This window comes from Choloepus didactylus, chromosome 27, assembly GCF_015220235.1.
Source record: "Choloepus didactylus isolate mChoDid1 chromosome 27, mChoDid1.pri, whole genome shotgun sequence".
Lineage (NCBI taxonomy): Eukaryota > Metazoa > Chordata > Mammalia > Pilosa > Megalonychidae > Choloepus > Choloepus didactylus.
Window position 1 is genome coordinate 3,660,309 of NC_051333.1, and position 20,193 is coordinate 3,680,501.

At 56.8% G+C, this 20,193-nt stretch overlaps 2 protein-coding genes across 5 annotated transcripts; one reads left to right on the plus strand and one right to left on the minus strand.

Annotated features, from left to right (window-relative positions):
• Positions 1-359: 359 nt before the first annotated feature.
• Positions 360-2,440, plus strand: LENG9 (leukocyte receptor cluster member 9). Its single transcript, XM_037819072.1, has one exon. The coding sequence runs from the start codon at positions 437-439 to the stop codon at positions 2,111-2,113; it is 1,677 nt and encodes a 558-aa protein (XP_037675000.1). The 5' UTR covers positions 360-436; the 3' UTR covers positions 2,114-2,440.
• LENG8 (leukocyte receptor cluster member 8) lies at positions 2,125-14,362 on the minus strand. Of its 4 annotated transcripts, none has more exons than XM_037819062.1 (16): positions 14,212-14,362; positions 12,543-12,632; positions 11,893-12,064; positions 11,419-11,520; positions 10,576-10,686; positions 9,627-9,879; positions 9,184-9,325; positions 8,735-8,938; positions 8,021-8,299; positions 7,802-7,942; positions 7,328-7,613; positions 6,693-6,794; positions 6,528-6,596; positions 6,314-6,443; positions 6,028-6,235; positions 2,125-3,414 (listed from the first exon to the last, which is right to left on the minus strand). In XM_037819062.1, the coding sequence occupies exons 2-16, from the start codon at positions 12,578-12,580 to the stop codon at positions 3,252-3,254; spliced, it is 2,400 nt and encodes a 799-aa protein (XP_037674990.1). In that variant the 5' UTR covers positions 12,581-12,632; positions 14,212-14,362; the 3' UTR covers positions 2,125-3,251. The 4 variants fall into 4 exon arrangements, with proteins under 4 accessions (XP_037674990.1, XP_037674988.1, XP_037674987.1 ...); XM_037819060.1 differs by adding an exon at positions 13,893-13,981 and having other exon boundaries at positions 3,272-6,235; positions 14,212-14,335; XM_037819059.1 differs by having other exon boundaries at positions 3,272-6,235.
• Positions 14,363-20,193: the final 5,831 nt, after the last annotated feature.

A 20,193-nucleotide genomic window follows, 5' to 3' on the forward strand; every position in this document is an offset into this window, starting at 1 on the left:
GGGGAACTGGGGCTCTGCCCGCCGGGTGGCCTCCAGCGGCGCCGGGGGGCGTGGCCGCGCATGCAAATATGCGGGCTGGGGGCGGGGCTGGGCTCCTGAGCCCTTGCTGCAACCTCGGCGGGGGTGGGGCGGGAGAGGAGGGCGGAAGCCGACAGGAGGGCCCTTAGGGGGCGTGGCCACACATGTAAATATCTTGGGCTGGGATCGGTCTTAAGGGGCATGGAGCTTGGCTTCCTGGTACCGGCAGCGGGCGGGGCCATGGGTGGGTGAGGTAACGTATGCAAATATTTTCTGATAGGAGGCGGGGTCAGGTTCCACAAGCCTCGCAAAAACCCGCGACAGTACTCCCTAGGGGGCGGAGCTTGACTTCCGGCAGGGCGGGGGGCCGTCCGCGGGGCGCGGCAGTCGGCGTCGGGGTCCGGGTCCGGCCGCCCCTATGGCGGAGGCTCCGTCGAGCCCCGCGCCCGCGCCCCCGCCGGCCTGCCCCTTCTTCCTGCAGGGCCGCTGCCGCTTCGGCGCCCGCTGCCGCCAGCCGCACCCGGGGGCCGCCCAGCCCGAGCGGCCGCGCCGCGGGGCCCAGGCCGAGGCCGGCGCCAAGAAGCCGCCGCTGCGCACGGCCGCCGCCGTCATCCAGCGCATCCGCTGGGACCCGCGCCTCGACGCGGCCGACTTCTCGGTGGGCTACGCCGACCGCTTCCTGGGCGTGCGCGAGGAGCCCTTCTCCGCCTTCTGCTGGGACGAGCCGCTGGCGGCGCTCGGGCCGGGGGTCCTGGCCGTGCCGCAGCACCGCGTGCGCTACTTCCGCTTCCGCGGCCGCCTCGTCTGGGACCGCGCCTCGCGCACCGACCGCGTCTTCGGCTCGGGCTCGGCTGCCGGCCGCGGGCCCACCATCCTGGACGCGCTGGACGGCGACGGCGGCGACGGGCCCGCCCTTCTGGGCGCGCTGGGAGATAGCGACGACGAGGACGACGGACCCACCGGCCGAGACGCGCCCAGGGCTGTGGCCCCTGAGGCAACGTTGGCGCGAGATGGTGCGGGTGCGGGGGCACGTGGAGAACCGGCCTGCACTGGTCCCGGAGAAGCCAGTCCAGAAAAGGCATTGACCACCTTTGGGGTAGCGAATGCCGCGAGGGCAGAGCCGGCGGGGGGAACCCGAAGCCAGGATTTGAAGTTGGTAGCGCCTGAGACAGAGGCCAGCGCCCACGCGGCCCAGGAGTCAGACTTGGGTAAAAGTACCAAGCGAGGGCACACAGCACTGGAACGGAAACAGAAGTTAACAGAAGCATCTAGAACCACGGAGCAGGCAGTTGGCAAGGCACAGGCCTCCAACGACCCAGAGCAGCTCCCAGGAGCCTTCGTTGAGAGAGGACAGCCCACCGGGAAACCAGCAGAGTGGGGACTGGGGGCCTGGCCGTCTGCAGACGAAGAGGTGGCAGTCACAGCCGGGGCCCCTCGCCAACCCCGCCCCACACATTTTGTGGCTCTCATGGTGACAGAACCTGGGCTGCAAGCAGAGGTGGCCAAGGTCCAGGAACGCCTGGCAGAAGCGGCCCCGCCCTGTGCTGCCTTCATGGTGCCGACCCACGCCCTGCATGTGACGCTGGCCCTGCTGCGGCTGGCCGGCACTGGCCAGGAGGCAGCAGCTGCAGCGGCCCTGAGACACGTGCTGTCAGACCCAGGGCTTCCAGCACCCCCAAAGCTGAGCTTTAGGGACCTGGTGCTCCTGAATCACCATGTGCTTTGTGCTCCACCTTCCCCTACATTGGACAGCTTGGTACAGGTGCTGAACCAGAGGCTGGAGGCCAAAGGGCTGAGTGTGCTACAGCCTCCCGGGGGTCTGCACCCCCACCTCACCCTAGCAAAGGTGCCCCATGGCTCCCCAGTCTGCCTCCCTGAGCCTGAGCTCAGTCTGCACCGGGAGCTAGGGAGCCAGCCTGTGGGGCAGCTCTGGCTGTGCAGGCTGGGGAGAGCAGGCAGGGCAGGGGGCGCCTACCAGCCCGTGGCTGAGATCCCCTTGGAGAGGACTCCTGGACCCACTCTGGCAGAGGCAAATGGGACTTCAACCCCAAAAGAGATCAGCAGCCAGGGCCCAAACCACCAAAGGATGAGATAGGGTCCAAGCAGGAAGGACAAAAGCTCTCTCTCCTTTTTAATTTTGGTTTCTCTCAAGCTTCCAAATGGTGCTCAGTGCTCCAAGGAAAGAATGAAGGAAGAAAAGGGGAAGGGGAGAGGAGGGGAAGGGAAGGCAGAGGAGGAACATCTGGAAAAAAAGCAGCCTGACAGTCCAGCTGTTTGCAAACTCATTGCACATCATCCAGTTACATGGCAGAAGAGGGAGGGACCGAAAAGAAAAGGGGGAGGAAGAAGAAAAAATAACTTAAATAAACACACACACAAAGAAAAGAAGGAAAAATGACGTGAGCTGGTGATCCATGAAGGCAGAGGGAAGGGAGGGGAGGGGGCAACCATTTTACCTGTGCTGAACCAAGGGGAGAACTGGGAGATGAGGGAGGGAGGGAGAGGGGAAAAAAAAATCAGAAGAAACATTGGGGGTAAGGGAGGAGGAGAACACGAAGACAACTTAATACGACTTGAGTCGAGGCAGGCCGAGCCGGTGGGGTCCCGCGGTGGCCTCCGGAGTCCTCAGTGCGGTGTTGAGGCGACGGGTCTGGTGGTGGCAGTGGTGTCGGCTTTCTGGGTGGGGGGCCAAGGGTGGGGCAAAGTCTCTAAGCAGCTCCCCTCACCCCAAACACTGAGGCCCCGGAGGGGTGGGCAACAAGAGTCTCTGTGACAGGCAGGTGAGGCGGTGGGCGGCTTTGCTGGGCACCCCCCGCTGCGGGCGGCACGGGCTGGACGGCCTGTCTTCTTCCACTGGCCCCCCCAGCATGGGGTGGACCAGGGCGCCGGGTCAGGTACCGGAGTACAAGCTCGAAAGAGAGAGAGAAAAAACACTGAGACAGCATTAGTAGAGGTGAAAGGCAGGCACAGACGACCCTACAGACCCCCAGCCCTCCGCTGCCCCCTCCCCTCCTCCCCCAATCCCATCCTTCTGAGGCAAAAAATAAAAACGTAGAAAAAAAATCTCTGTACAGACTCCCCGGTGGGAAACGGGGGCAGGGACAGTGGCTCTTCCTGGAGCACACTCCCCACAAATTAATTTACAACCCAAGTCCATGGCTCAAAAACAAAATCCGCCAAGGTGGTGCTGGGGGGCTGCAGCCCCCACCCCCGCCCCCATCCTCGCTGGGTGCTCAGAAGGCTGACAGCTGTGCCAGGCTGAGGCGGCAGTCGATGCTGGAGTTGTCCGGGCCCGAGTAGGCCAGGCCCAGGGGCTCTAGGAAGGCCTGGCAGGCGGCCTCGCCCTCGAAGGCCAGCGCGGCCTGCAGGTAGGAGACTGGCAGCGCAGGGCGGAAGCTGGAGACAAGAGGAGAGAGCGATGAGGCGGGTGGGCGGGCATGGGGAGGGCCCCACAAGCGGGAAGTGGGTGCCCCCCCACTGTTCGGGCACCCAAAGGGCCTCCATTACTTCTAACTTCCCCACCTGCTCCCAGCCTCCCCACCTCAGGGGCTTGGGGGGGCCCGGGGTGGAGCTAGTGGCCCCAATCCCAGGTGTGCCCCCCCTCACCCCCACTTACCTGTGCAGGGGGACCAAGAAGGAGAGGGGCTAGGAGGGGAAGAGCCCAGCTGGCTCCTGCGATGGCTCGAGGGCCTGCTTGGGCTGAGGGGCAGGTGTGGGGTCACCACAGCTACCCAGCTACTCTGGCGGGGCGGGACCTCGCCACTCCCCTGCCCTGGGCAAGGCCCTGGGCCTACGTCAGACTGCCTGCGGGAGCGCCCCAGGCAGCAGGGTCAGCCAGGCCAGCAGCGTCTTACAACGACAATTTTTAGTTAAAAACATTGACATGCTATTTATCAGGCACTTGTTGCGGACCAGAGAACAGCTGTTTTAAGTGCGTCCATGACACATGGAATCCCCTCCTGTAAGTCACCCCATCCTCTATGGATGCCGAGACTGAGACTCAGGAAGCTCACCCAGAAAATAACAGAACCAGTACTTGGAACCGGGCAGCCAGCCTCCAAAGCCACATTAATCTCGCTTGGGAGCGAAATCCCAGCAGAGCCTGCGGTGGGGGGCAGGAGGGCCTGCGCTGCCTTCCACAGCTGAGCTGCCACCCTGCAGGGACCTGCTCTGGGACCTGGGGAGGGACGCCGTCTGCCAAGGGAGGGTGGAAGGGAACGAGGCCCCACCCACAGGTGCGTTCATGGCCAATTACGTCAAGTAAGGGGACACGGCCATCAGCCCAGCTGTAAGCCCAGAGAGCAGCACTGGCCTCTGACCGCTGGAGACAGGTCTCCCAGGCCTGAGGGTAGGCCCTGGAAAGTGTCACCAGGGGACACCCGGAGAGCCCCGGGCAACCTTGAAGGTGCTCTGCTCTCCAGGTCAGATGCCAGGGCAGCCTCCTTGCTGCCTCCTTCCTCATCCCTTCGTGAGCCAGGACCCTCTAGGCCTAGCCTCCTGGGCTTTCAGAATCTGCCCTTATGTCCTCGGTCCCTGCCCTGCCGCGGGCCTCTCCTTTGACCCCACACTTGGTCCTGGAAAGAGCTTCCTAATCTTCAGGCAGGACTGTCCCTCCGCAGCTCACACAACCCCATGGGCTCTCTGTCACCTTCGTAAGAAAGACCAAGAGGACTGGCCTGGCACTCACGGCCCTCGGACCCACCATCTCTGACCAGGGTCTCTCAGCCTCAGCACTGCTGGCCTTTGGGGCTGGGTCACTCTGCGATGACCGTCCCACAGAGCAGTGCTGGGAACCTGCCCAGCAGACGCTAACCGCACTGCAGCTCTGACAACCGGGAAGCCTCCTGACACTGCCCAGTGCCCCTGGGGGGTCGCAACCCCCCGCTCAGAACCACTGCTCTAAGCCCAGGTCAAGCATCGCTCCCTGGCACAGCTGAGCTTCAAGTCACACCCAGTGAACAAGGGACACACGCAACCACCACCACCACGCCTGTTCTTTCAAAGGGGAAACGGGGTCAAGAGCAGGCATCATCTTTCCTAGTTCTCTTTAGAGTCGGGGAGCAGAGTGACAGAAGCAGCAGGAAGTGGACAGAGACCTCAGACTGAACCCAGAGAAGAAACAAAACTAGAGTCAAAGGAGCTGTGAGCACGAGAAGAGAGACGCACTGAAGAGGGTGGAAAAAAGGGCCCCAGGCCAGCGAGAGAGAGCGCGTGGGAGGAGGACAGCCACAGACAGGAACCAGGACACAGAGGAGGGTGGAAAGGGGAGCCCGGGCCAGCGCGAGAGAGCGCGTGGGAGGAGGACGACAGCCACAGACAGGGACCAGGACACAGAGGAGGGTGGAAAAGGGAGCCTGGGCCAGCGCGAGAGAGCACGTGGGAGGAGGAGGACAGTCACAGACAGGGACCAGGACACAGAGGAGGGTGGAAAAGGGAGCCCGGGCCAGCGAGAGAGCACGTGGGAGGAGGAGGACAGTCACAGACAGGGACCAGGACACAGAGGAGGGTGGAAAGGGGAGCCCGGGCCAGCGAGAGAGCGCGTGGGAGATGGAGGACAGTCACAGACAGGGACCAGGACACAGAGGAGGGTGGAAAGGGGAGCCCGGGCCAGCGAGAGAGCGCGTGGGAGATGGAGGACAGTCACAGACAGGGACCAGGACACAGAGGAGGGTGGAAAGGGGAGCCCGGGCCAGCGAGAGAGCACGTGGGAGGAGGAGGACAGCCACAGACAGGGACCAGGACACAGAGGAGGGTGGAAAGGGGAGCCTGGGCCAGCGCGAGAGCGCGTGGGAGGAGGAGGACAGTCACAGACAGGGACCAGGACACAGAGGAGGGTGGAAAGGGGAGCCCGGGCCAGCGCGAGAGCGCGTGGGAGATGGAGGACAGCCACATGGAGACGGACCAGAACACACAAGCACCAGGAACACAGATAGAAGACTTGGGGGGTAAGGAACAGGCCAAGAGGGAGGGGAGAGGAGGAGAGGGGACAGAGGGCTCAGCGCCACATACGTTTTGATCATCGCCTTGAGGGCAGCCTTTCGCTCCCGGTCTGCAAACTTGTCCACGAGATAGCCGGACATGCAGGGTGCGTGACAGTAGAGCCGGAAGAACCGGTGGTAGTTGCCAAGGGCCCAGGCCGCCCTGAGCGCCAAGGCGTGGGCCACGCAAGGGTCCGCCTTCAGCTCCCGCGTCAGGTATGCCAGCTCCGTCGTGATGTCTGGGGGCCCAGGAGGCAGAGGGAGGTGAGACGGGCTCGAGGCCGGGGACCGCACCCACCACCTGGCCCGTCTCCCACCTCCTGAGTTCTTGGTGAAGATGTAGTAGAGGATCCGGTAGGCAGTGAACTCCCCGACATTGCCCGGCAGGTTCTCAGCATAAAGCGACTTGAGCTGCGTCTGGCACTGATTAAACTCTTCATGGTCGCCCTGAGACAGGGACAGGAAAGGCTGTGGCCATGGGAGGCAGACAGGGGCCTGGGAGGAGCCCAGAGGGTCCTGGCACCTGCTTACCTTTTCCAAGGCGATGCGAGCGTGGGTCTCGTACACCTCCACCGTGAACTCTGTGCGCACACCCTGGACCTGGGGAGAGCAGAGGGTCAAGCCAGGGCAGAGACCGGGCTGGCCGGTGGGGAGGAGCCCAGAGCCCACGGGAAGCACCTCTGCCGCCTGCCTCACCGTCAGATCCTGCCGGATCGACTTCATCTGCTCACAGGCAAACGCATAGTCCTGCTTCTCCTTCCAGTGGGACTTGACCATGGAGAGGGACTTCTTCAAAACCTGGGGGAGGGAGGAACGAGGTTCGGCATGACTTGGAAGGGGGAGCAAAACATGCCAACGCCTGCTCTAGACCCACTAAGCTCGTGTTTTTTAAACAACGATGGCAACATCAAACCATGCTACGATTTACTACCAACATTTAAAAAAATAATAAAAATAGCATCAGAAGCATAGGGTGAGGACAAATGCCTCCAAACAGGGCTGCCTCCCGGAGTGGGGCACTAATGCCGTTTCCACTGCGGGCCACAGCTGGGATGCTGAAGCACCCAGCACGCCACGGCCACAGACCACAAGCCTGCCTTGGGAAGGGCTTTACTATCCTGATTTTGGAAGTGAGGAGACTGAGGCTCAGAGAAATTAAATAACTTCCCAAACTCGGCCACAAGAACCTGAACCCCTTCCCCAAACCACAGGGCTCCAAGCACAGGCTCCACTTCAGTTCACGGCTCAGGATCCAGACCAGCCTAGCGGGCCCGACCATGAACTCACAGGACATTCCCAGTGCCAGCCACCCTCCTCCACGGGGCACTCACCGCCACGGGGCGCACAGTGGAGGGGTCAGGGGCACAGGTGAGACGCAGGTAGTGCTTGGTGATGTCAGGGCAGGTGCCCACGATCTGCAGCTCCTGCCAGTCGGGGTCGGCCCCGCCGCAGTCCAGGCTGCCCATGTGCAGAACCAGGGGCTCGAGCCGCAGGCGGCGGGCGTGGCCGTGCTGGAATCGGGCCGCCCGCTTCTGCTTCTTCAGCTCGCGCTCCGGGTCCTCACATTCCAGAGCCGCCATCTTTTTGCGACTGCGCTTGGTGGGTGCAAGGTCGTGCCTAGGCCGGGAGGAGGGAGGAGTGAGCGGCCGGGATTCTCGCTGCACCCCCAACCCCCACCTTTGGAGCAGGCATTCTGGAGCCCTGCACCTCCCAGCCCCCAGGGCCCAGACTCCTGGCACCCCCTTTTCCTGGGAGTCTGGCTCACAGCCTTCTCCCCACTCAACCCTAGAAGCCCCCAGTCTTACCTCTTCCCCCGCTGCGCCCTGCCTCGGCCCCGGTCCATGTGTGCCCCCCGACCACCCCGGCCCTTGGGGGGTGGGTTCCTGCGACCCACAGGGTGACACTCATTCCCTGAGCAGGAGCTGTCGGAGTCCGAGTGTGAGTCGCTGCAAGGGAGAACGGAAGGTCAGGCGGTGGCTGCTCCTCTCCACCCCATGCCCCTCTCACGCCCTCAGCCTCCCTACCTGCGGCGGAAGTGGCGGGTTGGAGACCGGGAGGAGGAGCGGGAGCGGGAGTCAGTGCTGGAGGAGGAGCTGTTGTCCTTCATGAAGACATTGCGATTGCCAAACTTGGTGAAGCCAGTGCCCCGGGCTCGGCCAGCACCCCCAGACCCTGGTGCCCCTCGCTGGGACTGGGCACCCCCGCCCCGTGTCGCCGAGCCTGCCCCCCTGGGAGGGTGAAGGCTGCTAGGGGCCTCCCACCGCTTCTTCTTGGGGCTCTCAGCCACAGGCTCCCGAGTCAGCCTGAGGATACAGCAGGGGAAGGGTATCACCGATCCAGGAGCCCACTCTGGCAGCTCAGTGCTCCCCATGCCAAAATCAACCAACCAACCCAGGGAAACAGCCTCAGGAAAGGAGAGGCACTTACCCTAGGCGGCCCAGCTAAGAGGCTGCAGAAATGGGATGCAAACCCAAGGCTTTGTTTCTGGAGGCTGCTCTTGACCCCTGGATGATAATCCTGCCCAGCTCGCACGGCCCTCACCCTGCTCCAGGATCCCAACCCTTGGCCACTGGCTCTCTGTTCTGCCCTCCTGGCACCCCTCCAACCAAAGACTTCATCCTCCAGGATCGTTTTCCAGGTCTCCAACCGCCGGACCCAGGTGCCATGTAGCATTGCCCTGACTATCACCACCCTGCCCAGCAAGCCCCTCACATCTCCCTCTCCCGGCCGAGACAAACCCAGGCAGAGGCTCCCGGCTCCAGTCAATGGTATAGGCCGAGCCGTCCTGGAGCCGGGCCTGCAGCACCTCCTTGAGCAACTTCTCAGTGCGGTCCTTGTCCTCCTCCGACTCGCAGGCCGTGAAGCAGCGCTCCACATACTCCTTCATGGCCTGTGGCCAGTCGTCGGGCCTCCCGGACAGGCCCCCTCGAGCTGAGGGCCCACTGTGGGCGAGACAGACACACTCGGCTGACACCACGTGCAGATGTAGTTAAAGTGCTTCCCTTCCCCCATCTCATTCAGTGCTCACAAGCACCCCGAGAGGGAGGGGGCACTGTCCCACCTTCCGGGGGGGAGGCCCCGGGTGGGAAAATGTGCTCCTCTGCGTGCAGCAGCTGAACAGGGTAGAAACACAGATGAGGGCAGAGGCCGGGGCTTGGGACGAGGGGCAGGTGGGCTGGGGCATCACCTGTGGTTCAGGGCTTTCTCGGTGCTGGGCTGGGGGCTGAAGCTGCTGTGCTGCACCTCAGAGCTGGAGCCAAAGTTCTGGTTGGTGACAGCAAAGGGCCGTTTCTGAATGTTGAACTTCAGACCACCAGTCCCAGGGGCCGCTATTAAGGTAGCAAAAGCTGGGGTTAGGCCCTTCCCTGGCACACTTGGAAAGGTAACCTGCCCCCAGGGAATGCGGGAGTGAAAACTTCAGAGACAGAAGAAAACAGGGATTCTGGCACAGCAGAAGCCAAATTCCAGAAACAGGCTCCAATGCCAAACTCTCTTCGTTCCTGAGCTGCCTGATTGAAGCCCTGGGGCCATCACGATAATCAAAACTAAGAACCAGCAGGGCCTCAAGGCAGCCTTCAAGCCCAAGCTCCAACGCCCACAACCCCCTTGTCCAGCCCAGGACCAACTCACGCTTCATGCGGTTCCATAGCTGTTGGCCCTTCTTGGGCTTGGCCGGCTCGGAATAGGCGTGCTGCCCATAGGCCTGGCCCGAGGCGGCCCCTGCCTGGCTGTGCTGTGCAGATGGAGCAGTCCCGGGCTGGGGGCCGCTGCTCAGAGGGTGTGCCCCATGCTGGGGGTTCGCAGGCTGAGGGGGCTGGGCTGCCGGCAGCGGCTGAGGGGGTCCCTGGTAGGCCATGCCTTCATCCATGCCAGGGACTGGGGGCTGTAAAAGGGAACAGGTGCTGAGGGTGGGAGTGGAAATTAGCAGGCCAGCTCTCACGACACTCTGCTCCCATAGTCACACCTTTCACTCAGCTCTCTCAGTTCTGTGCAGGGGCCTTTCGGCACCAGGTCACTCTACGTCCTCAGGAGACCTAAGGTACCTACTTTTTTCAGCTGAAAAGACCCCGGCTTAGAGGCCAAACCACGTTCCCAAGGTCCCCAGATCTTTAGGGGCAGTTGCCAGCACTTAGAGCTACAGAGTCTTTCCTAGTAAGAGCGACTACTGACGGTACACCCACCGCAACAGTGTGCGTGCGTTATGTGCCAGACGAGATGCAAGCAGGAACGCAAACACAGTGACCTGAAATCGAGTTACCACTATTCCCCCTTTGAAAAACTGACTGACAGAGATCACATGACTTCTAAGTCAGTTCACCACCAGGAAGAGGGTGAGCTGGGACTCAAACCCAGGTCTACCCCAACCACACCTTACAGCTGCACTTAAAGACAGGCTGTCACACTACAAACCATTCCCATCACCTCTGCCACACCCCAGCCCCTGGCCTTGCCCAAGCCCTAAACCCAGACTGGGTTTAAAGACTGCTTTCTGACCCTCATTCTTTCTTCTCAGATCACAACTTGTTTGGCAGGAGGGAAAAGTAAAAGGGGGACAAACATGAGTGTTGCTGAGTGGTACCTGGTTCAGGGTCCCTTGGTGCTGGGGTGCTGACGGCTGCTGCGGTGTGGCTGAGCCATAGGAGTTGGCCATCCCATACTGGGAGGGGGAGCTGTAGCTCTGGTACATGCTCTGCCGAAGCCACAGGAGGGAAGGGGTCAGTAGGCAGGGCCAGTTCCTTCTGTGGTCTATACCTTCTCCTGCTCCTGCATGCTCAGGAACCGCCCACAAACTATGAGCCTCAACTTACCCCCTCCCCATCACATTAACACACCAAATTGTCTCATGTATTACAAAAACAAAACAAAACCCCTATCAATCCCATCCTACTCCAGCTAGCTCTCAGAAAAATTTATTCAACTAACATTTACAGAAGATCAGCTCTTTTAAGCGCTAACAGAGAACACAAAAATAAAAAACAGGACCCTGTGCCCTGCTGGAGTTTGCTGAAGACCTCCACATAAAACACACCCAGCAGGAGTAAGTGCCCTAAGAGAACGACAGGAAGGGAACAGACAGGCAGGGAGGGAGGGGATGTGCCATTTCACACAGGCTTGTCAGGGCAGGGCTCTCTGACGATGCGAGGAGGCAGCAAGCAGTGGAAATGTGTCAAAGAAGAGCTCTGCCACGGAGAGCAAAGCATGAATGGACTTGGTACGTTCTAAATCAGTGTGGTCATCGTGGAAACAGCATGGGAGAGGACAGGCGGCCAGAGCCAAGTTACCTAGGATTGTGTGGGCTACAGGAGGGACCTTGGAACTTTCCTTGGAATTGTCACTTCTGTCCCCAATCCACTGACCACTCCAAGGGCAAACTCAGGCCCCGCCCACTGGCGACCCCCACTGTGGCCGGCTCTGCACTCACCATGGGGTAGTAGTAGCTGTAGGGGTAGGCGTAGCTGTACTGCTGGTACCACTGGTAGTACTGCTGCTGCTGCAGAGCCGAGGCCTCTGCCTGGGACACGTACTGTGCAAAGATAGGTCCGTGAGCCATCAGGGTCGGCAGCAGGAGCCCATGTCCCACAGCCCCCCAAAGGGCAGCCTCGCTATTGGTGCTTAACTGCTAAGGAATGGGAAGTTCTCCAGAAACTTCAAAGAGTCGTTTAGACTCAGGGCACCTTGGGGACCAGGGCACACCTCCTTCATCAGGATGGACTTCCAGTGGCAAGGACCATATCATGCTGACTCCTCAAGGGAGGAGCCCTTGTTTCCCCATCAAACAAGGGCCCCTAGAATGTCTTCATTTCCCCCTCAGAGCACCCCATGCTAGGGTGTGTCCCTCCCACCACAGCCCCCTAACCCCTGCTTGGGGTTCCCAAGCCCCAAGGGGCCTTCTCACCTGTGCACTGACAGGTCCACTGCCGCTGGCTTTGGCGGAGCTGCCGGCAGCTCCTGCTTTGCTGATGCTGGCCAGGGCCTGGCGGGCCTTCTCCCACTCCGGATTTTCGTGCATGGGGGTCTCCATGCCATTCTCTCGGCCTGCCCCAGCCACCATGCTGTACTGAGAGGGCCTGCACAGAAGGGACCAAGTCAGCCTGCCCTACCCACCACACAGGTGGTGCCTGGCACACAGCAGTTAAAAATCAAATAAAGAAAAGGATAACCAACATTCACCGACTGTAACATAAAACCTGGCACCTAGCAGTTCATCCCAAGTTATCAAGTTATCACAACTTGAGAAAAAATTAGGAATCGGCAGAAAGATAAATGAGTACTGAGGGTTGGAGGCTGCCACCTAACTATGATCCCTTGGGTGGATCATCACATTCTGTGACCCAAGCACTGGACTGTGAAAAACGAAAGCTGAGAGCCTGACCCACGCCACACTATGACCAGTTTTCTTTTGTCCACCTGGCAGATAAAGGCCTCACTCCCGCCCCTCCCACCCCCATAACTGGAAGTGCTGTATCACTTCTCCCTACCCTGTGTGAGGTCCCACCCCAGAGGACAACACTAATCTTGCTCCTCCATCTCTCCAGCCCCACTAACCAATCCGTGCTACGCTGATCACCCACGTTGGCCGCCATCTGGACCCTGGGGCGTTCGGGGTGGACCTCGGGAGCCAGGCTGCTTTTTTCACTGTTTATGAGAGAAAGAGGGAGTTAAGACTTCTCAAAAAGAAGCAAGAAACATGTCATGGATTGTGGAAGAGAAAACAGACTTAGGAAAACTCAGGCAAAAAAAGGGGAGTTTGAGAAAGAAGCCTCTGGGGTAAAGAATGTGAACAGCATTTGAAATCTGGGTGTGGAATAACAGGGTTGGTGTATGAGGGGAAGCCCACGAACTCCCCGAAATGCTCTCAGTGGAAAAGAAAGGATGTGAAAACAGGTCTGAGGGCTTTTCCCAAAGGGACAGAGAAGGGTCTGAAACCCTCATAGAGAAAAGAGAAGGGTGTGTGGGAAACACTGAGAGGAAGGTGGGAGGAACTTCTAAAGGATGCAGTGGGGACACGTCAGTCAAGTGTTCAAAGGAAGCAGAACTAAGGCCAATCTAACCAGAAAAATCTTGAGTGACCCCTTAGGGCCAAAGGCTTGGAAAGATTTGTGGAAGAACTCTGTAAACATAAGGAACTCTCTGAGGGAGCTTTGAGAAAAGAGGGGAAGAGCTGGGACAGGGAAGAGAAATTGAAAAGGAAAAGAGTATTTCTGGAAATTACCCCTAGAAGCAGAGAGAAGTGAGGGCACCCGAAGAGAACACCACGTGGAACAAAAGGTTCTGAGCAAGCTCTTAGAGACTGATTTCAAAAAGGCCCCCTAAGGGCAGAGAAGGAACCTAAAGAGGAGGTTTCGGAAGTAAGGTGGGCCTGGGAGAGAGATAAAGTTATGGAACCTCTGGCTGGGGTCTGGGGATAAAGCTTTGGGATTGCTGAAGAGACCCAAAACGTCTTTAGGAAATTACTACTAGAGTGGGGTGGAAACGGCCAAAGGGGTGAAGGGGTGTTAGGGGTAAAGACTGAGGGGCCTAATGTCCCCGAAGGTATAACTGGGAAGCTAGGGTGGGCTCAAAGGCGAGCCTGCAGGAGAACCCTAAAGCCCGACGAGAAGCGAGGGACAGGGACAGGAGTCCGGGGCTGGGCAAAGCCTAGCGAAGAGACAGAACCCCGGGTGGAAACAGGGGGTCACGAGTGGGGAGAGTCCGAGGAGCGGGGGACCTGGACGAGACCCGGGGTGTCCTCAAAAGCTGAGCCCGGAGCTGGGCGCGAGGCCGGAGAGCCGAGCAGCAGCTGTCCGTCCCGCAGGCCCGGGGAGGCGAAAAAGGACGCGGGGCAGAGGAAGAGGCCGCCGGGATCCCCGGGACCGGCCTGGGAGCCACCGCCCCGGGAACACCGCGCCTGCGTACCACGACCCCTGGGGAAGAACGCAGAGCGCTGGAAGCCGGTCGCCCAGGGGAACGCGGCCCTCGGGGTGGAACCGCCCGGTCACCGGGACCTGAGAATTCCGGAGGGGGAAGGTGAAGAGCGGAAGTCGAAGGCGCATGCGCGTTAGTCGCGCCCGCGTCCCCGGCCTGGCGCGCACGCGCAGTTGCCGCCCCTGCCCACCCCACCCTGCCGACACTCGCGCGCCGCGGCCGTTACTACGACGGCTGAGCAGGCCTCGGTGCCCTCGGGGCCTAAACTTGGAGGGAGAATACGCCCCCCGCCGCCCGCCGCCTACGCTACCAGCCTCGGCCGCTTGCTCCCGGGACTCGTAAACAGTGGCGTAAGGCGACAGCAACTCAGCTGCGAGGCTACTCGGCGACCCGGCCAGCTCTTGTCTTCCTTTGGCTTCGATGACCGGAGCGCGGCGTCCTGACGTCACGCGGAGGCCGCGCCCCTCCCCTCTCGCCCCCTGCACAGCCAATGGGCTCCGCGAGCCGGATTTGAGCCCGCCCTCCCGCCTACGCACAACAAACGCTGGGCGTTTGCGGGCCAGCGGTGAGGACGGGGACGGTGGCCCCGGAGGGACAGTCCGCGCGTGCCTGGGTCGTTGACGGGCTCTCCGTCCTTCCGGGCGGCCTTATTTGGGCTCAGTTAGTAGTGATCATCTTTATCCCTGCTACGAACTAGCTTCTTGAGCGTTGCTTACAAGCGGGAACCCAGGAGAGAATGCTTAAAGAGGGGATCAGGAGCAGCCACCTCCAGGCAATGGGGCACGTGGCGGCAGGTCCGCGTGGCTGGGGTTGGGGGGCCCTTGGCGGCAGGAGAGGAGGCGGTGGGGGCCTGGAGTGAAGAGAGGTCCGCAGAGCTTGGCCGAGCGTGTCAGGAAGGGGACTTTGGACCCTCTGGAGGCCCGCGAGCCCCCTACCCCCACAGCCCCTCCATTTCCTCTTTTGTGCCATTGCTGAGCCAGGGTTGGCGTCTTAGTGCTTATCAACATCTTCAGTATCCTGTTTCTAATGATAATTTTTAAAGGCCTTTCTAAGTCAGACTTCCTGCAACTGACTATGCTTGGTGTCCTTGTTTATAAAAACGAGGATCACAATAGGGCCTCGTGGGGTTGTGCGACGATCAAATGAGTCAGTCACCACATGTAATCATCGTCTAAGTAACAGCTGCGTTTTAAATTATTATTTAACCTTATGACCAACTTGTTTTTCTCACTTAACGTGTCACCGACATACTGTCAGGTCCACAAAGATTTATTTCGTTCTCCTTCATGGCTCAGTAATATTCCATAGAAAGCACTCCTTCATTGACTCGTTTGGTAAATATGTACTGCGTGCCTCCCATGTGTCAGACAGTTCAGGTATTGAGATCCTGGGTGTGAACAAGAGGGAGGAAAATCCCTGACTTCCTGGATACTCGAGTGGGGGAAACAGACAATACAAAAATAACACATGTATCCCTTGAAAGTGTAGTATTTAGATGATGGGAGGGCTGTGGGTGTGAGGGCAGCGGGGTGAAGTTTTAAAGGGAAGGTTGGAGAAGTTGGTGTATGAGCAGATTCTGCAGGAGGTGAGGGAGAGCCTTGTGACTGTCAGAGGGAAGAACTTTCCAGACCATGCACTGACCACTGCATGTCCCAGAAGAGTCCCTGCCTCAGTTTCTTCAGGGCCTAAAGATACCTCCTCTGAGGCCACCTAGCAGAGACCTGAGACGAGTACATTCAACCAGGATGGAGGGACCCCACCCCAGTAGGCCCATCTTAGGGTGCAGATATGAACGCCATCTCTTCTGTTATTGTGCCAGTTTGTCCGTTGTTTTTATTCTTAATTTTTCTTTCTCGCTCCTCCAGATCTGACCTCTGCCATCCTCTGCCCTGCTCTGGGCCCCGGTGGCTGACTTAAGAACTGCACTGTGACCCAGGCACCCTTGCCCTTTGCCTGCCCTTTGCGTTGGACCCGGGAAAAGGGGTCGTGAAATTCGAATCCCTGGCCCCCTCCCTGGCTACGTGCCTCTCCCTGTGGCCACAGCTCCTGTCTGGCTGCCCACCCCAACGCTTTGGCTTTCTGCAGGTGCCGGGGTTCGGGCAGCATTGCCCCCTGCCCTCTCCGTCGCGTGCCGTGGGGTGGAGGTAGCTCCCAGCTGTGACCAGTGCTCTGTGTTTCTCAACCGTGGTTGGTTCCCTTAACCCTTTCTCTAAACTCCTTGCCAGTAACTCTGCGTATGCCATCCCTTTTCCTGCTGCACCCTGACTGATACAATGTTCGGTCAAGTTCAGGGACAGTGGATGGTAGCAGACCATTCCAGAGGTGATTTCCTTCCCCTTTGCCATCATTGTGACCTTTTGTCTTGGTAAATGTGTATCATTTTGTTGGTGTTAGCGTGGCAGATCTTTTTCCAAGTTTGTATTGCCTTAACAGTGAGCTTTCTGTTTTATTTTAGATTTAGTTAATTTAGTTTAGATTTACAGAAAAATTGCAAAGATCTTAGAGATAGTTCCCATGTACCCTACATCCAGTTTCTCCTAATGTTATGATCTTACGTTGCTATCAGACTTTGTCAAAGCTAAGAAACCAAAATTGGTGCGTTATTAAGTAAACTCTGGATTTTATTTGGATTTCACTTTTCCCACGTATGTCCTTTTTATGTGCTGGAGTCCCTTTCAGGATACCAGGTTGCATTCAGCAGCCTTTCACTCTTAACTTTTACATTGAAAGTGTGTTTCTTGTTGGGTCTTGCTTTGTCCACCCAGTTTGACCACGTGTGCCTTCTCAATGGAGTGTTGAGAACACTACACTCTACCTGACTGTCGATGTGGTAAGATTTAAATGTGTCATCTTGCCATTTGGTTTCTATCTTACTGTGCCAGTTTGTATATATTATGTCCCCCAGAAAAAGCCATATTCTTTAATGCAGTCTTGTGGAGGGAAGATTGATTAATCTTTTTTTGGGGGTGTGGCCTCTTGGTTGGATGTTTCCATGGAGATTTGACTCTGCCCAGTCAGGTTAGGTCTTAATTAGTTTACTGGAATCCTTTAAAGGGCGCTTGCACAGAGCGCAGAGAGATGAAAATGCTCTGGGATATGCTAAGCCAAGACCCAGATGCTTGCTGATGCTTTAAGATGCGAGCCCGAGTTTGCTCCAGAGAAGCTAAGGGAGGACAAAATGCCCTGAGAGCAGCTGAGAGAGGCATTTTGGAGAAAGCCATTTTGAAACACAACCTGGGAGGACGGGCTTGGCAGACGCTAGACACATGCCTTCCCAGCTAACAGGTTTTCCAGAAGCCGTCAACCATTCTTCAGTGAAGGTATCATGTTGATGCCTCAGTTTGGACACGTTTAAGGCCTTAGGACTGTAAATTTGTAACCAAATTAACCCCCTTTATAAAAGCCAATCCGTTTCTTTTATATATTGCATAATGGTAGCATCAGCAAACTGGAACATTTACCCATCCACTCTGTGCTGGTTTGGATGTATTATGTCCCCTAAATGTCATGTTCTTTGATGCAGTCTTGTGGGGGCAGACGTATTAGTGTTGATTAAGTTGGAACCTTTGGATTAGGTTGTTTACATGGAGATGTGACCCACCCAATTGTAGGTGATGACTCTGAATAGATAATTTCCATGGAGGTGGGGCCCTGCCCATTCAGCATGGGTCTTGATTAGTTTACTAGAGGACTATCTATGTAAGAGCTCAGACAGAAGGAGCTTGCTGCTGCAATTTACAGAGACATTTTGAAGATGGCTGGTGAAAGCAGAGTTTCGCTGATGCTTTGGAGGTATTAGCCCAGAGTTGGCCCCGAGAAGCTGACACAGACATTTTGGAGAACGCCGTTTTGAAACAACCTGAGAGCAGCTAAGAGTGACATTTTGGAGAGCTGCTGCAGCCTAGAGAGGAACACTGTAGGAGAAAGCCCTTTTGAAACCATAACTCTGGAGCAGATGTCAGCCACGTGCCTTCCCAGCTAATAGAGGTTTTCCGGATGCCATTGGCCATCCTCCAGTGAAGGTACTCAATTTTTGGTGCCTTACATTAGACACTTTATAGCCTTAAGACTGTAACTGTGTAACCAAATAAACCCCCTTTATAAAAGCCAATCCATTTCTGGTGTTGTGCAAAATGGCAGCATTAGCAAACTGGAACACACTCTTTCTCCCTTTTCCTCTTTTCTCTGCCTTCTTTTGGTATGAGCGTTTTCTATGATACCATTCTGTCTTCTTTACTGGTTACTAGACACAACTCTGTTGGTTTAATGGTGGTGGTTTTAGTTTGCGAAAGCTGCCGGAATGCAATGTATCAGAGATGGGCTGGCTTTTAACACTGGAGATTTATTAGCTTACAAGTTTACAGTTCTGAGGCCATGAAAATGTCCAAATCAAGGCATCAACAGGACGGTACCTTCTCCCCGAAGACCAGCTACTGGTGATCCCCAGCTCCTCTGTCGCGTGGCCAGGCACTTGGCGGTGTCTGTTGGTCCTTCTCCCCCAGGTTTTGTTGCTCCCAGCTTCTGGCTTCAGTGGCTTCCTCTCTGAGCTTCTGTGTGTGTCCTTGTCTCTCAGCTTCCCTGGGGCTTTGTTCTGTCTTTTATCCTCTTATAAATCCAGTAAGAGGATTAAGACCCATCTTGAATGAGGTGGGTCACATCTCAACTGAAACAACCTAACCCAAAGGTCCCACCCACAATAGGTCTGCACCCACAGTGGATGCAGTGGGTTAAAAGAACATGGTCTTTTCTGGGGTACATCCAGCTCAAGCCATCACGATGGTTTTAAGGTTCATGGTGTGCATCTTTGACTCAGCGGCCTGCCTTCACACGCATTGCACTTCCATTTCTCCATTCCTGTTGTACATTTTATGTTTGTGTTTGCTGTAAACCCCACACCATGTTGTTATTATTTTTGTTCAGATACCCAATTATCTTTGTGTGCGTGTTTGGGCCACAGATTTTATTTTAGAAGAACGAATGTTGGCAGCACAATGAATGATATTTTGCGTTTTTATTTAGGTTTGTTCTCTTTAAGTTTAATGTTAATTCCATGCTGCATTTCAGTAAGAAAACACAGATTCTGTATCTGTGGCTCCTGTCGGTTGAAATTAGTAGTTAGCATTAGCTTCAAATTACAGGTACTGAACAGAGGTGGTTGAGGGAGCAAAGAAGGGCCCGAGTTCAGGGTAAGGGGGCAGGGCGGAGGGCAGAAGAAACAAAGAGCTGAGCACACCTGCAGGATTTCCAAACCATCTTCAGCTCCAACCCGCTTCACAGGGAGAGGAAAGTAACGTGGCAGAAAGGAGCAGCACCGCACTGTGCCCTTCAGCCACATTTCACTGGAGTTTGAAACACTTTTTACAGGAAAACCAATACAGTAAACTCCCAAAACAGTCTTCAACCACCTGAAGCTAACACTCAGTTAAACTTAAACATGGGTATGAAAATCAATTTAAATGTTTAGAAAAAGGGAAATTGTTGCTTCATGTGCTGCCATGGCATGATTATCCTCTTCTCAGACGTTTGCTCTCCCTGCAAGTCCGCTGGCTCATGAATCTAATTCCCCCGTCGGGTGGCAGTCCTGCCAAGGCACGGAGGTAGTGCGGTAACGCTGCAAAGCTCCGGTGCTGCCCCGTTAGTGTCTCAAAGAACCTAAACGTGCGGACCAGTAAAACCCACAAATTCACTTTTGCTTTTAAGAACTTCTAGAAATTGTTAAAAAATAATGAGAAGAAACCTAAATCCTGAGTGAGATTTGTTGGTTCTCCATGACAGTGAGGAATTTCCAGGAGGTGAGGATGGGGAAGTGTGGGGCTCTCAGAGGTGGTTTCTTTTGCTGGCTTGTACGTCTCGTCCTGCAGTGCTTCTTTATTCAGCTTTTCACCATCACCCTGCATGTCTGAAGTTCCTAGTATCAGGTTTTTACCTAACAACCTCATGATGAGTGGAGAGTCTTTATAGTTTTCTCTACCCAACATATCCAGTTCTGCAACTGCATCGTCAAGAGCTGCCTTTGTGGTGATGAATGCACAAATATGTGATGATACGGTGAGCCATTGTGTACTTCAGATGGATTGTATAGCATATGAACATATCTCAATGAAATTGCATTTTAAAAAGAAGCTGCTCTTGCCAGCCTGCAAGCATGGTTAGGGAAATTCATAGTAAAATATGAAAAAATCAAGGGCAAGACCTAAGCAAATGGAAGATGCATCGATGGAAGTTCTGTGATTGCAGAATTACTGGCAACCTTTAAACCACTAGGTTGTTCTCCACAGCCCCCTCCCTGTCA

What these genes read in the sequence shown, in the direction of transcription:
- LENG9 (XM_037819072.1), top strand. Translation starts at nt 437, where the DNA reads ATGGCGGAGGCTCCGTCGAGCCCCGCGCCCGCGCCCCCGCCGGCCTGC.
- LENG8 (XM_037819059.1), bottom strand. Translation starts at nt 12,580, where the DNA reads ATGGCGGCCAACGTGGGTGATCAGCGTAGCACGGATTG. An exon ending in GTGGACCTGTCAGTGCACAG is followed by an intron (nt 11,521 to 11,892) that starts GTGAGAAGGCCC and finishes ATCTTTGCACAG; the next exon opens with TACGTGTCCCAGGCAGAGGC. An exon ending in AGCCGGGAGCCTCTGCCTGG is followed by an intron (nt 8,300 to 8,734) that starts GTTTGTCTCGGC and finishes CTGTATCCTCAG; the next exon opens with GCTGACTCGGGAGCCTGTGG.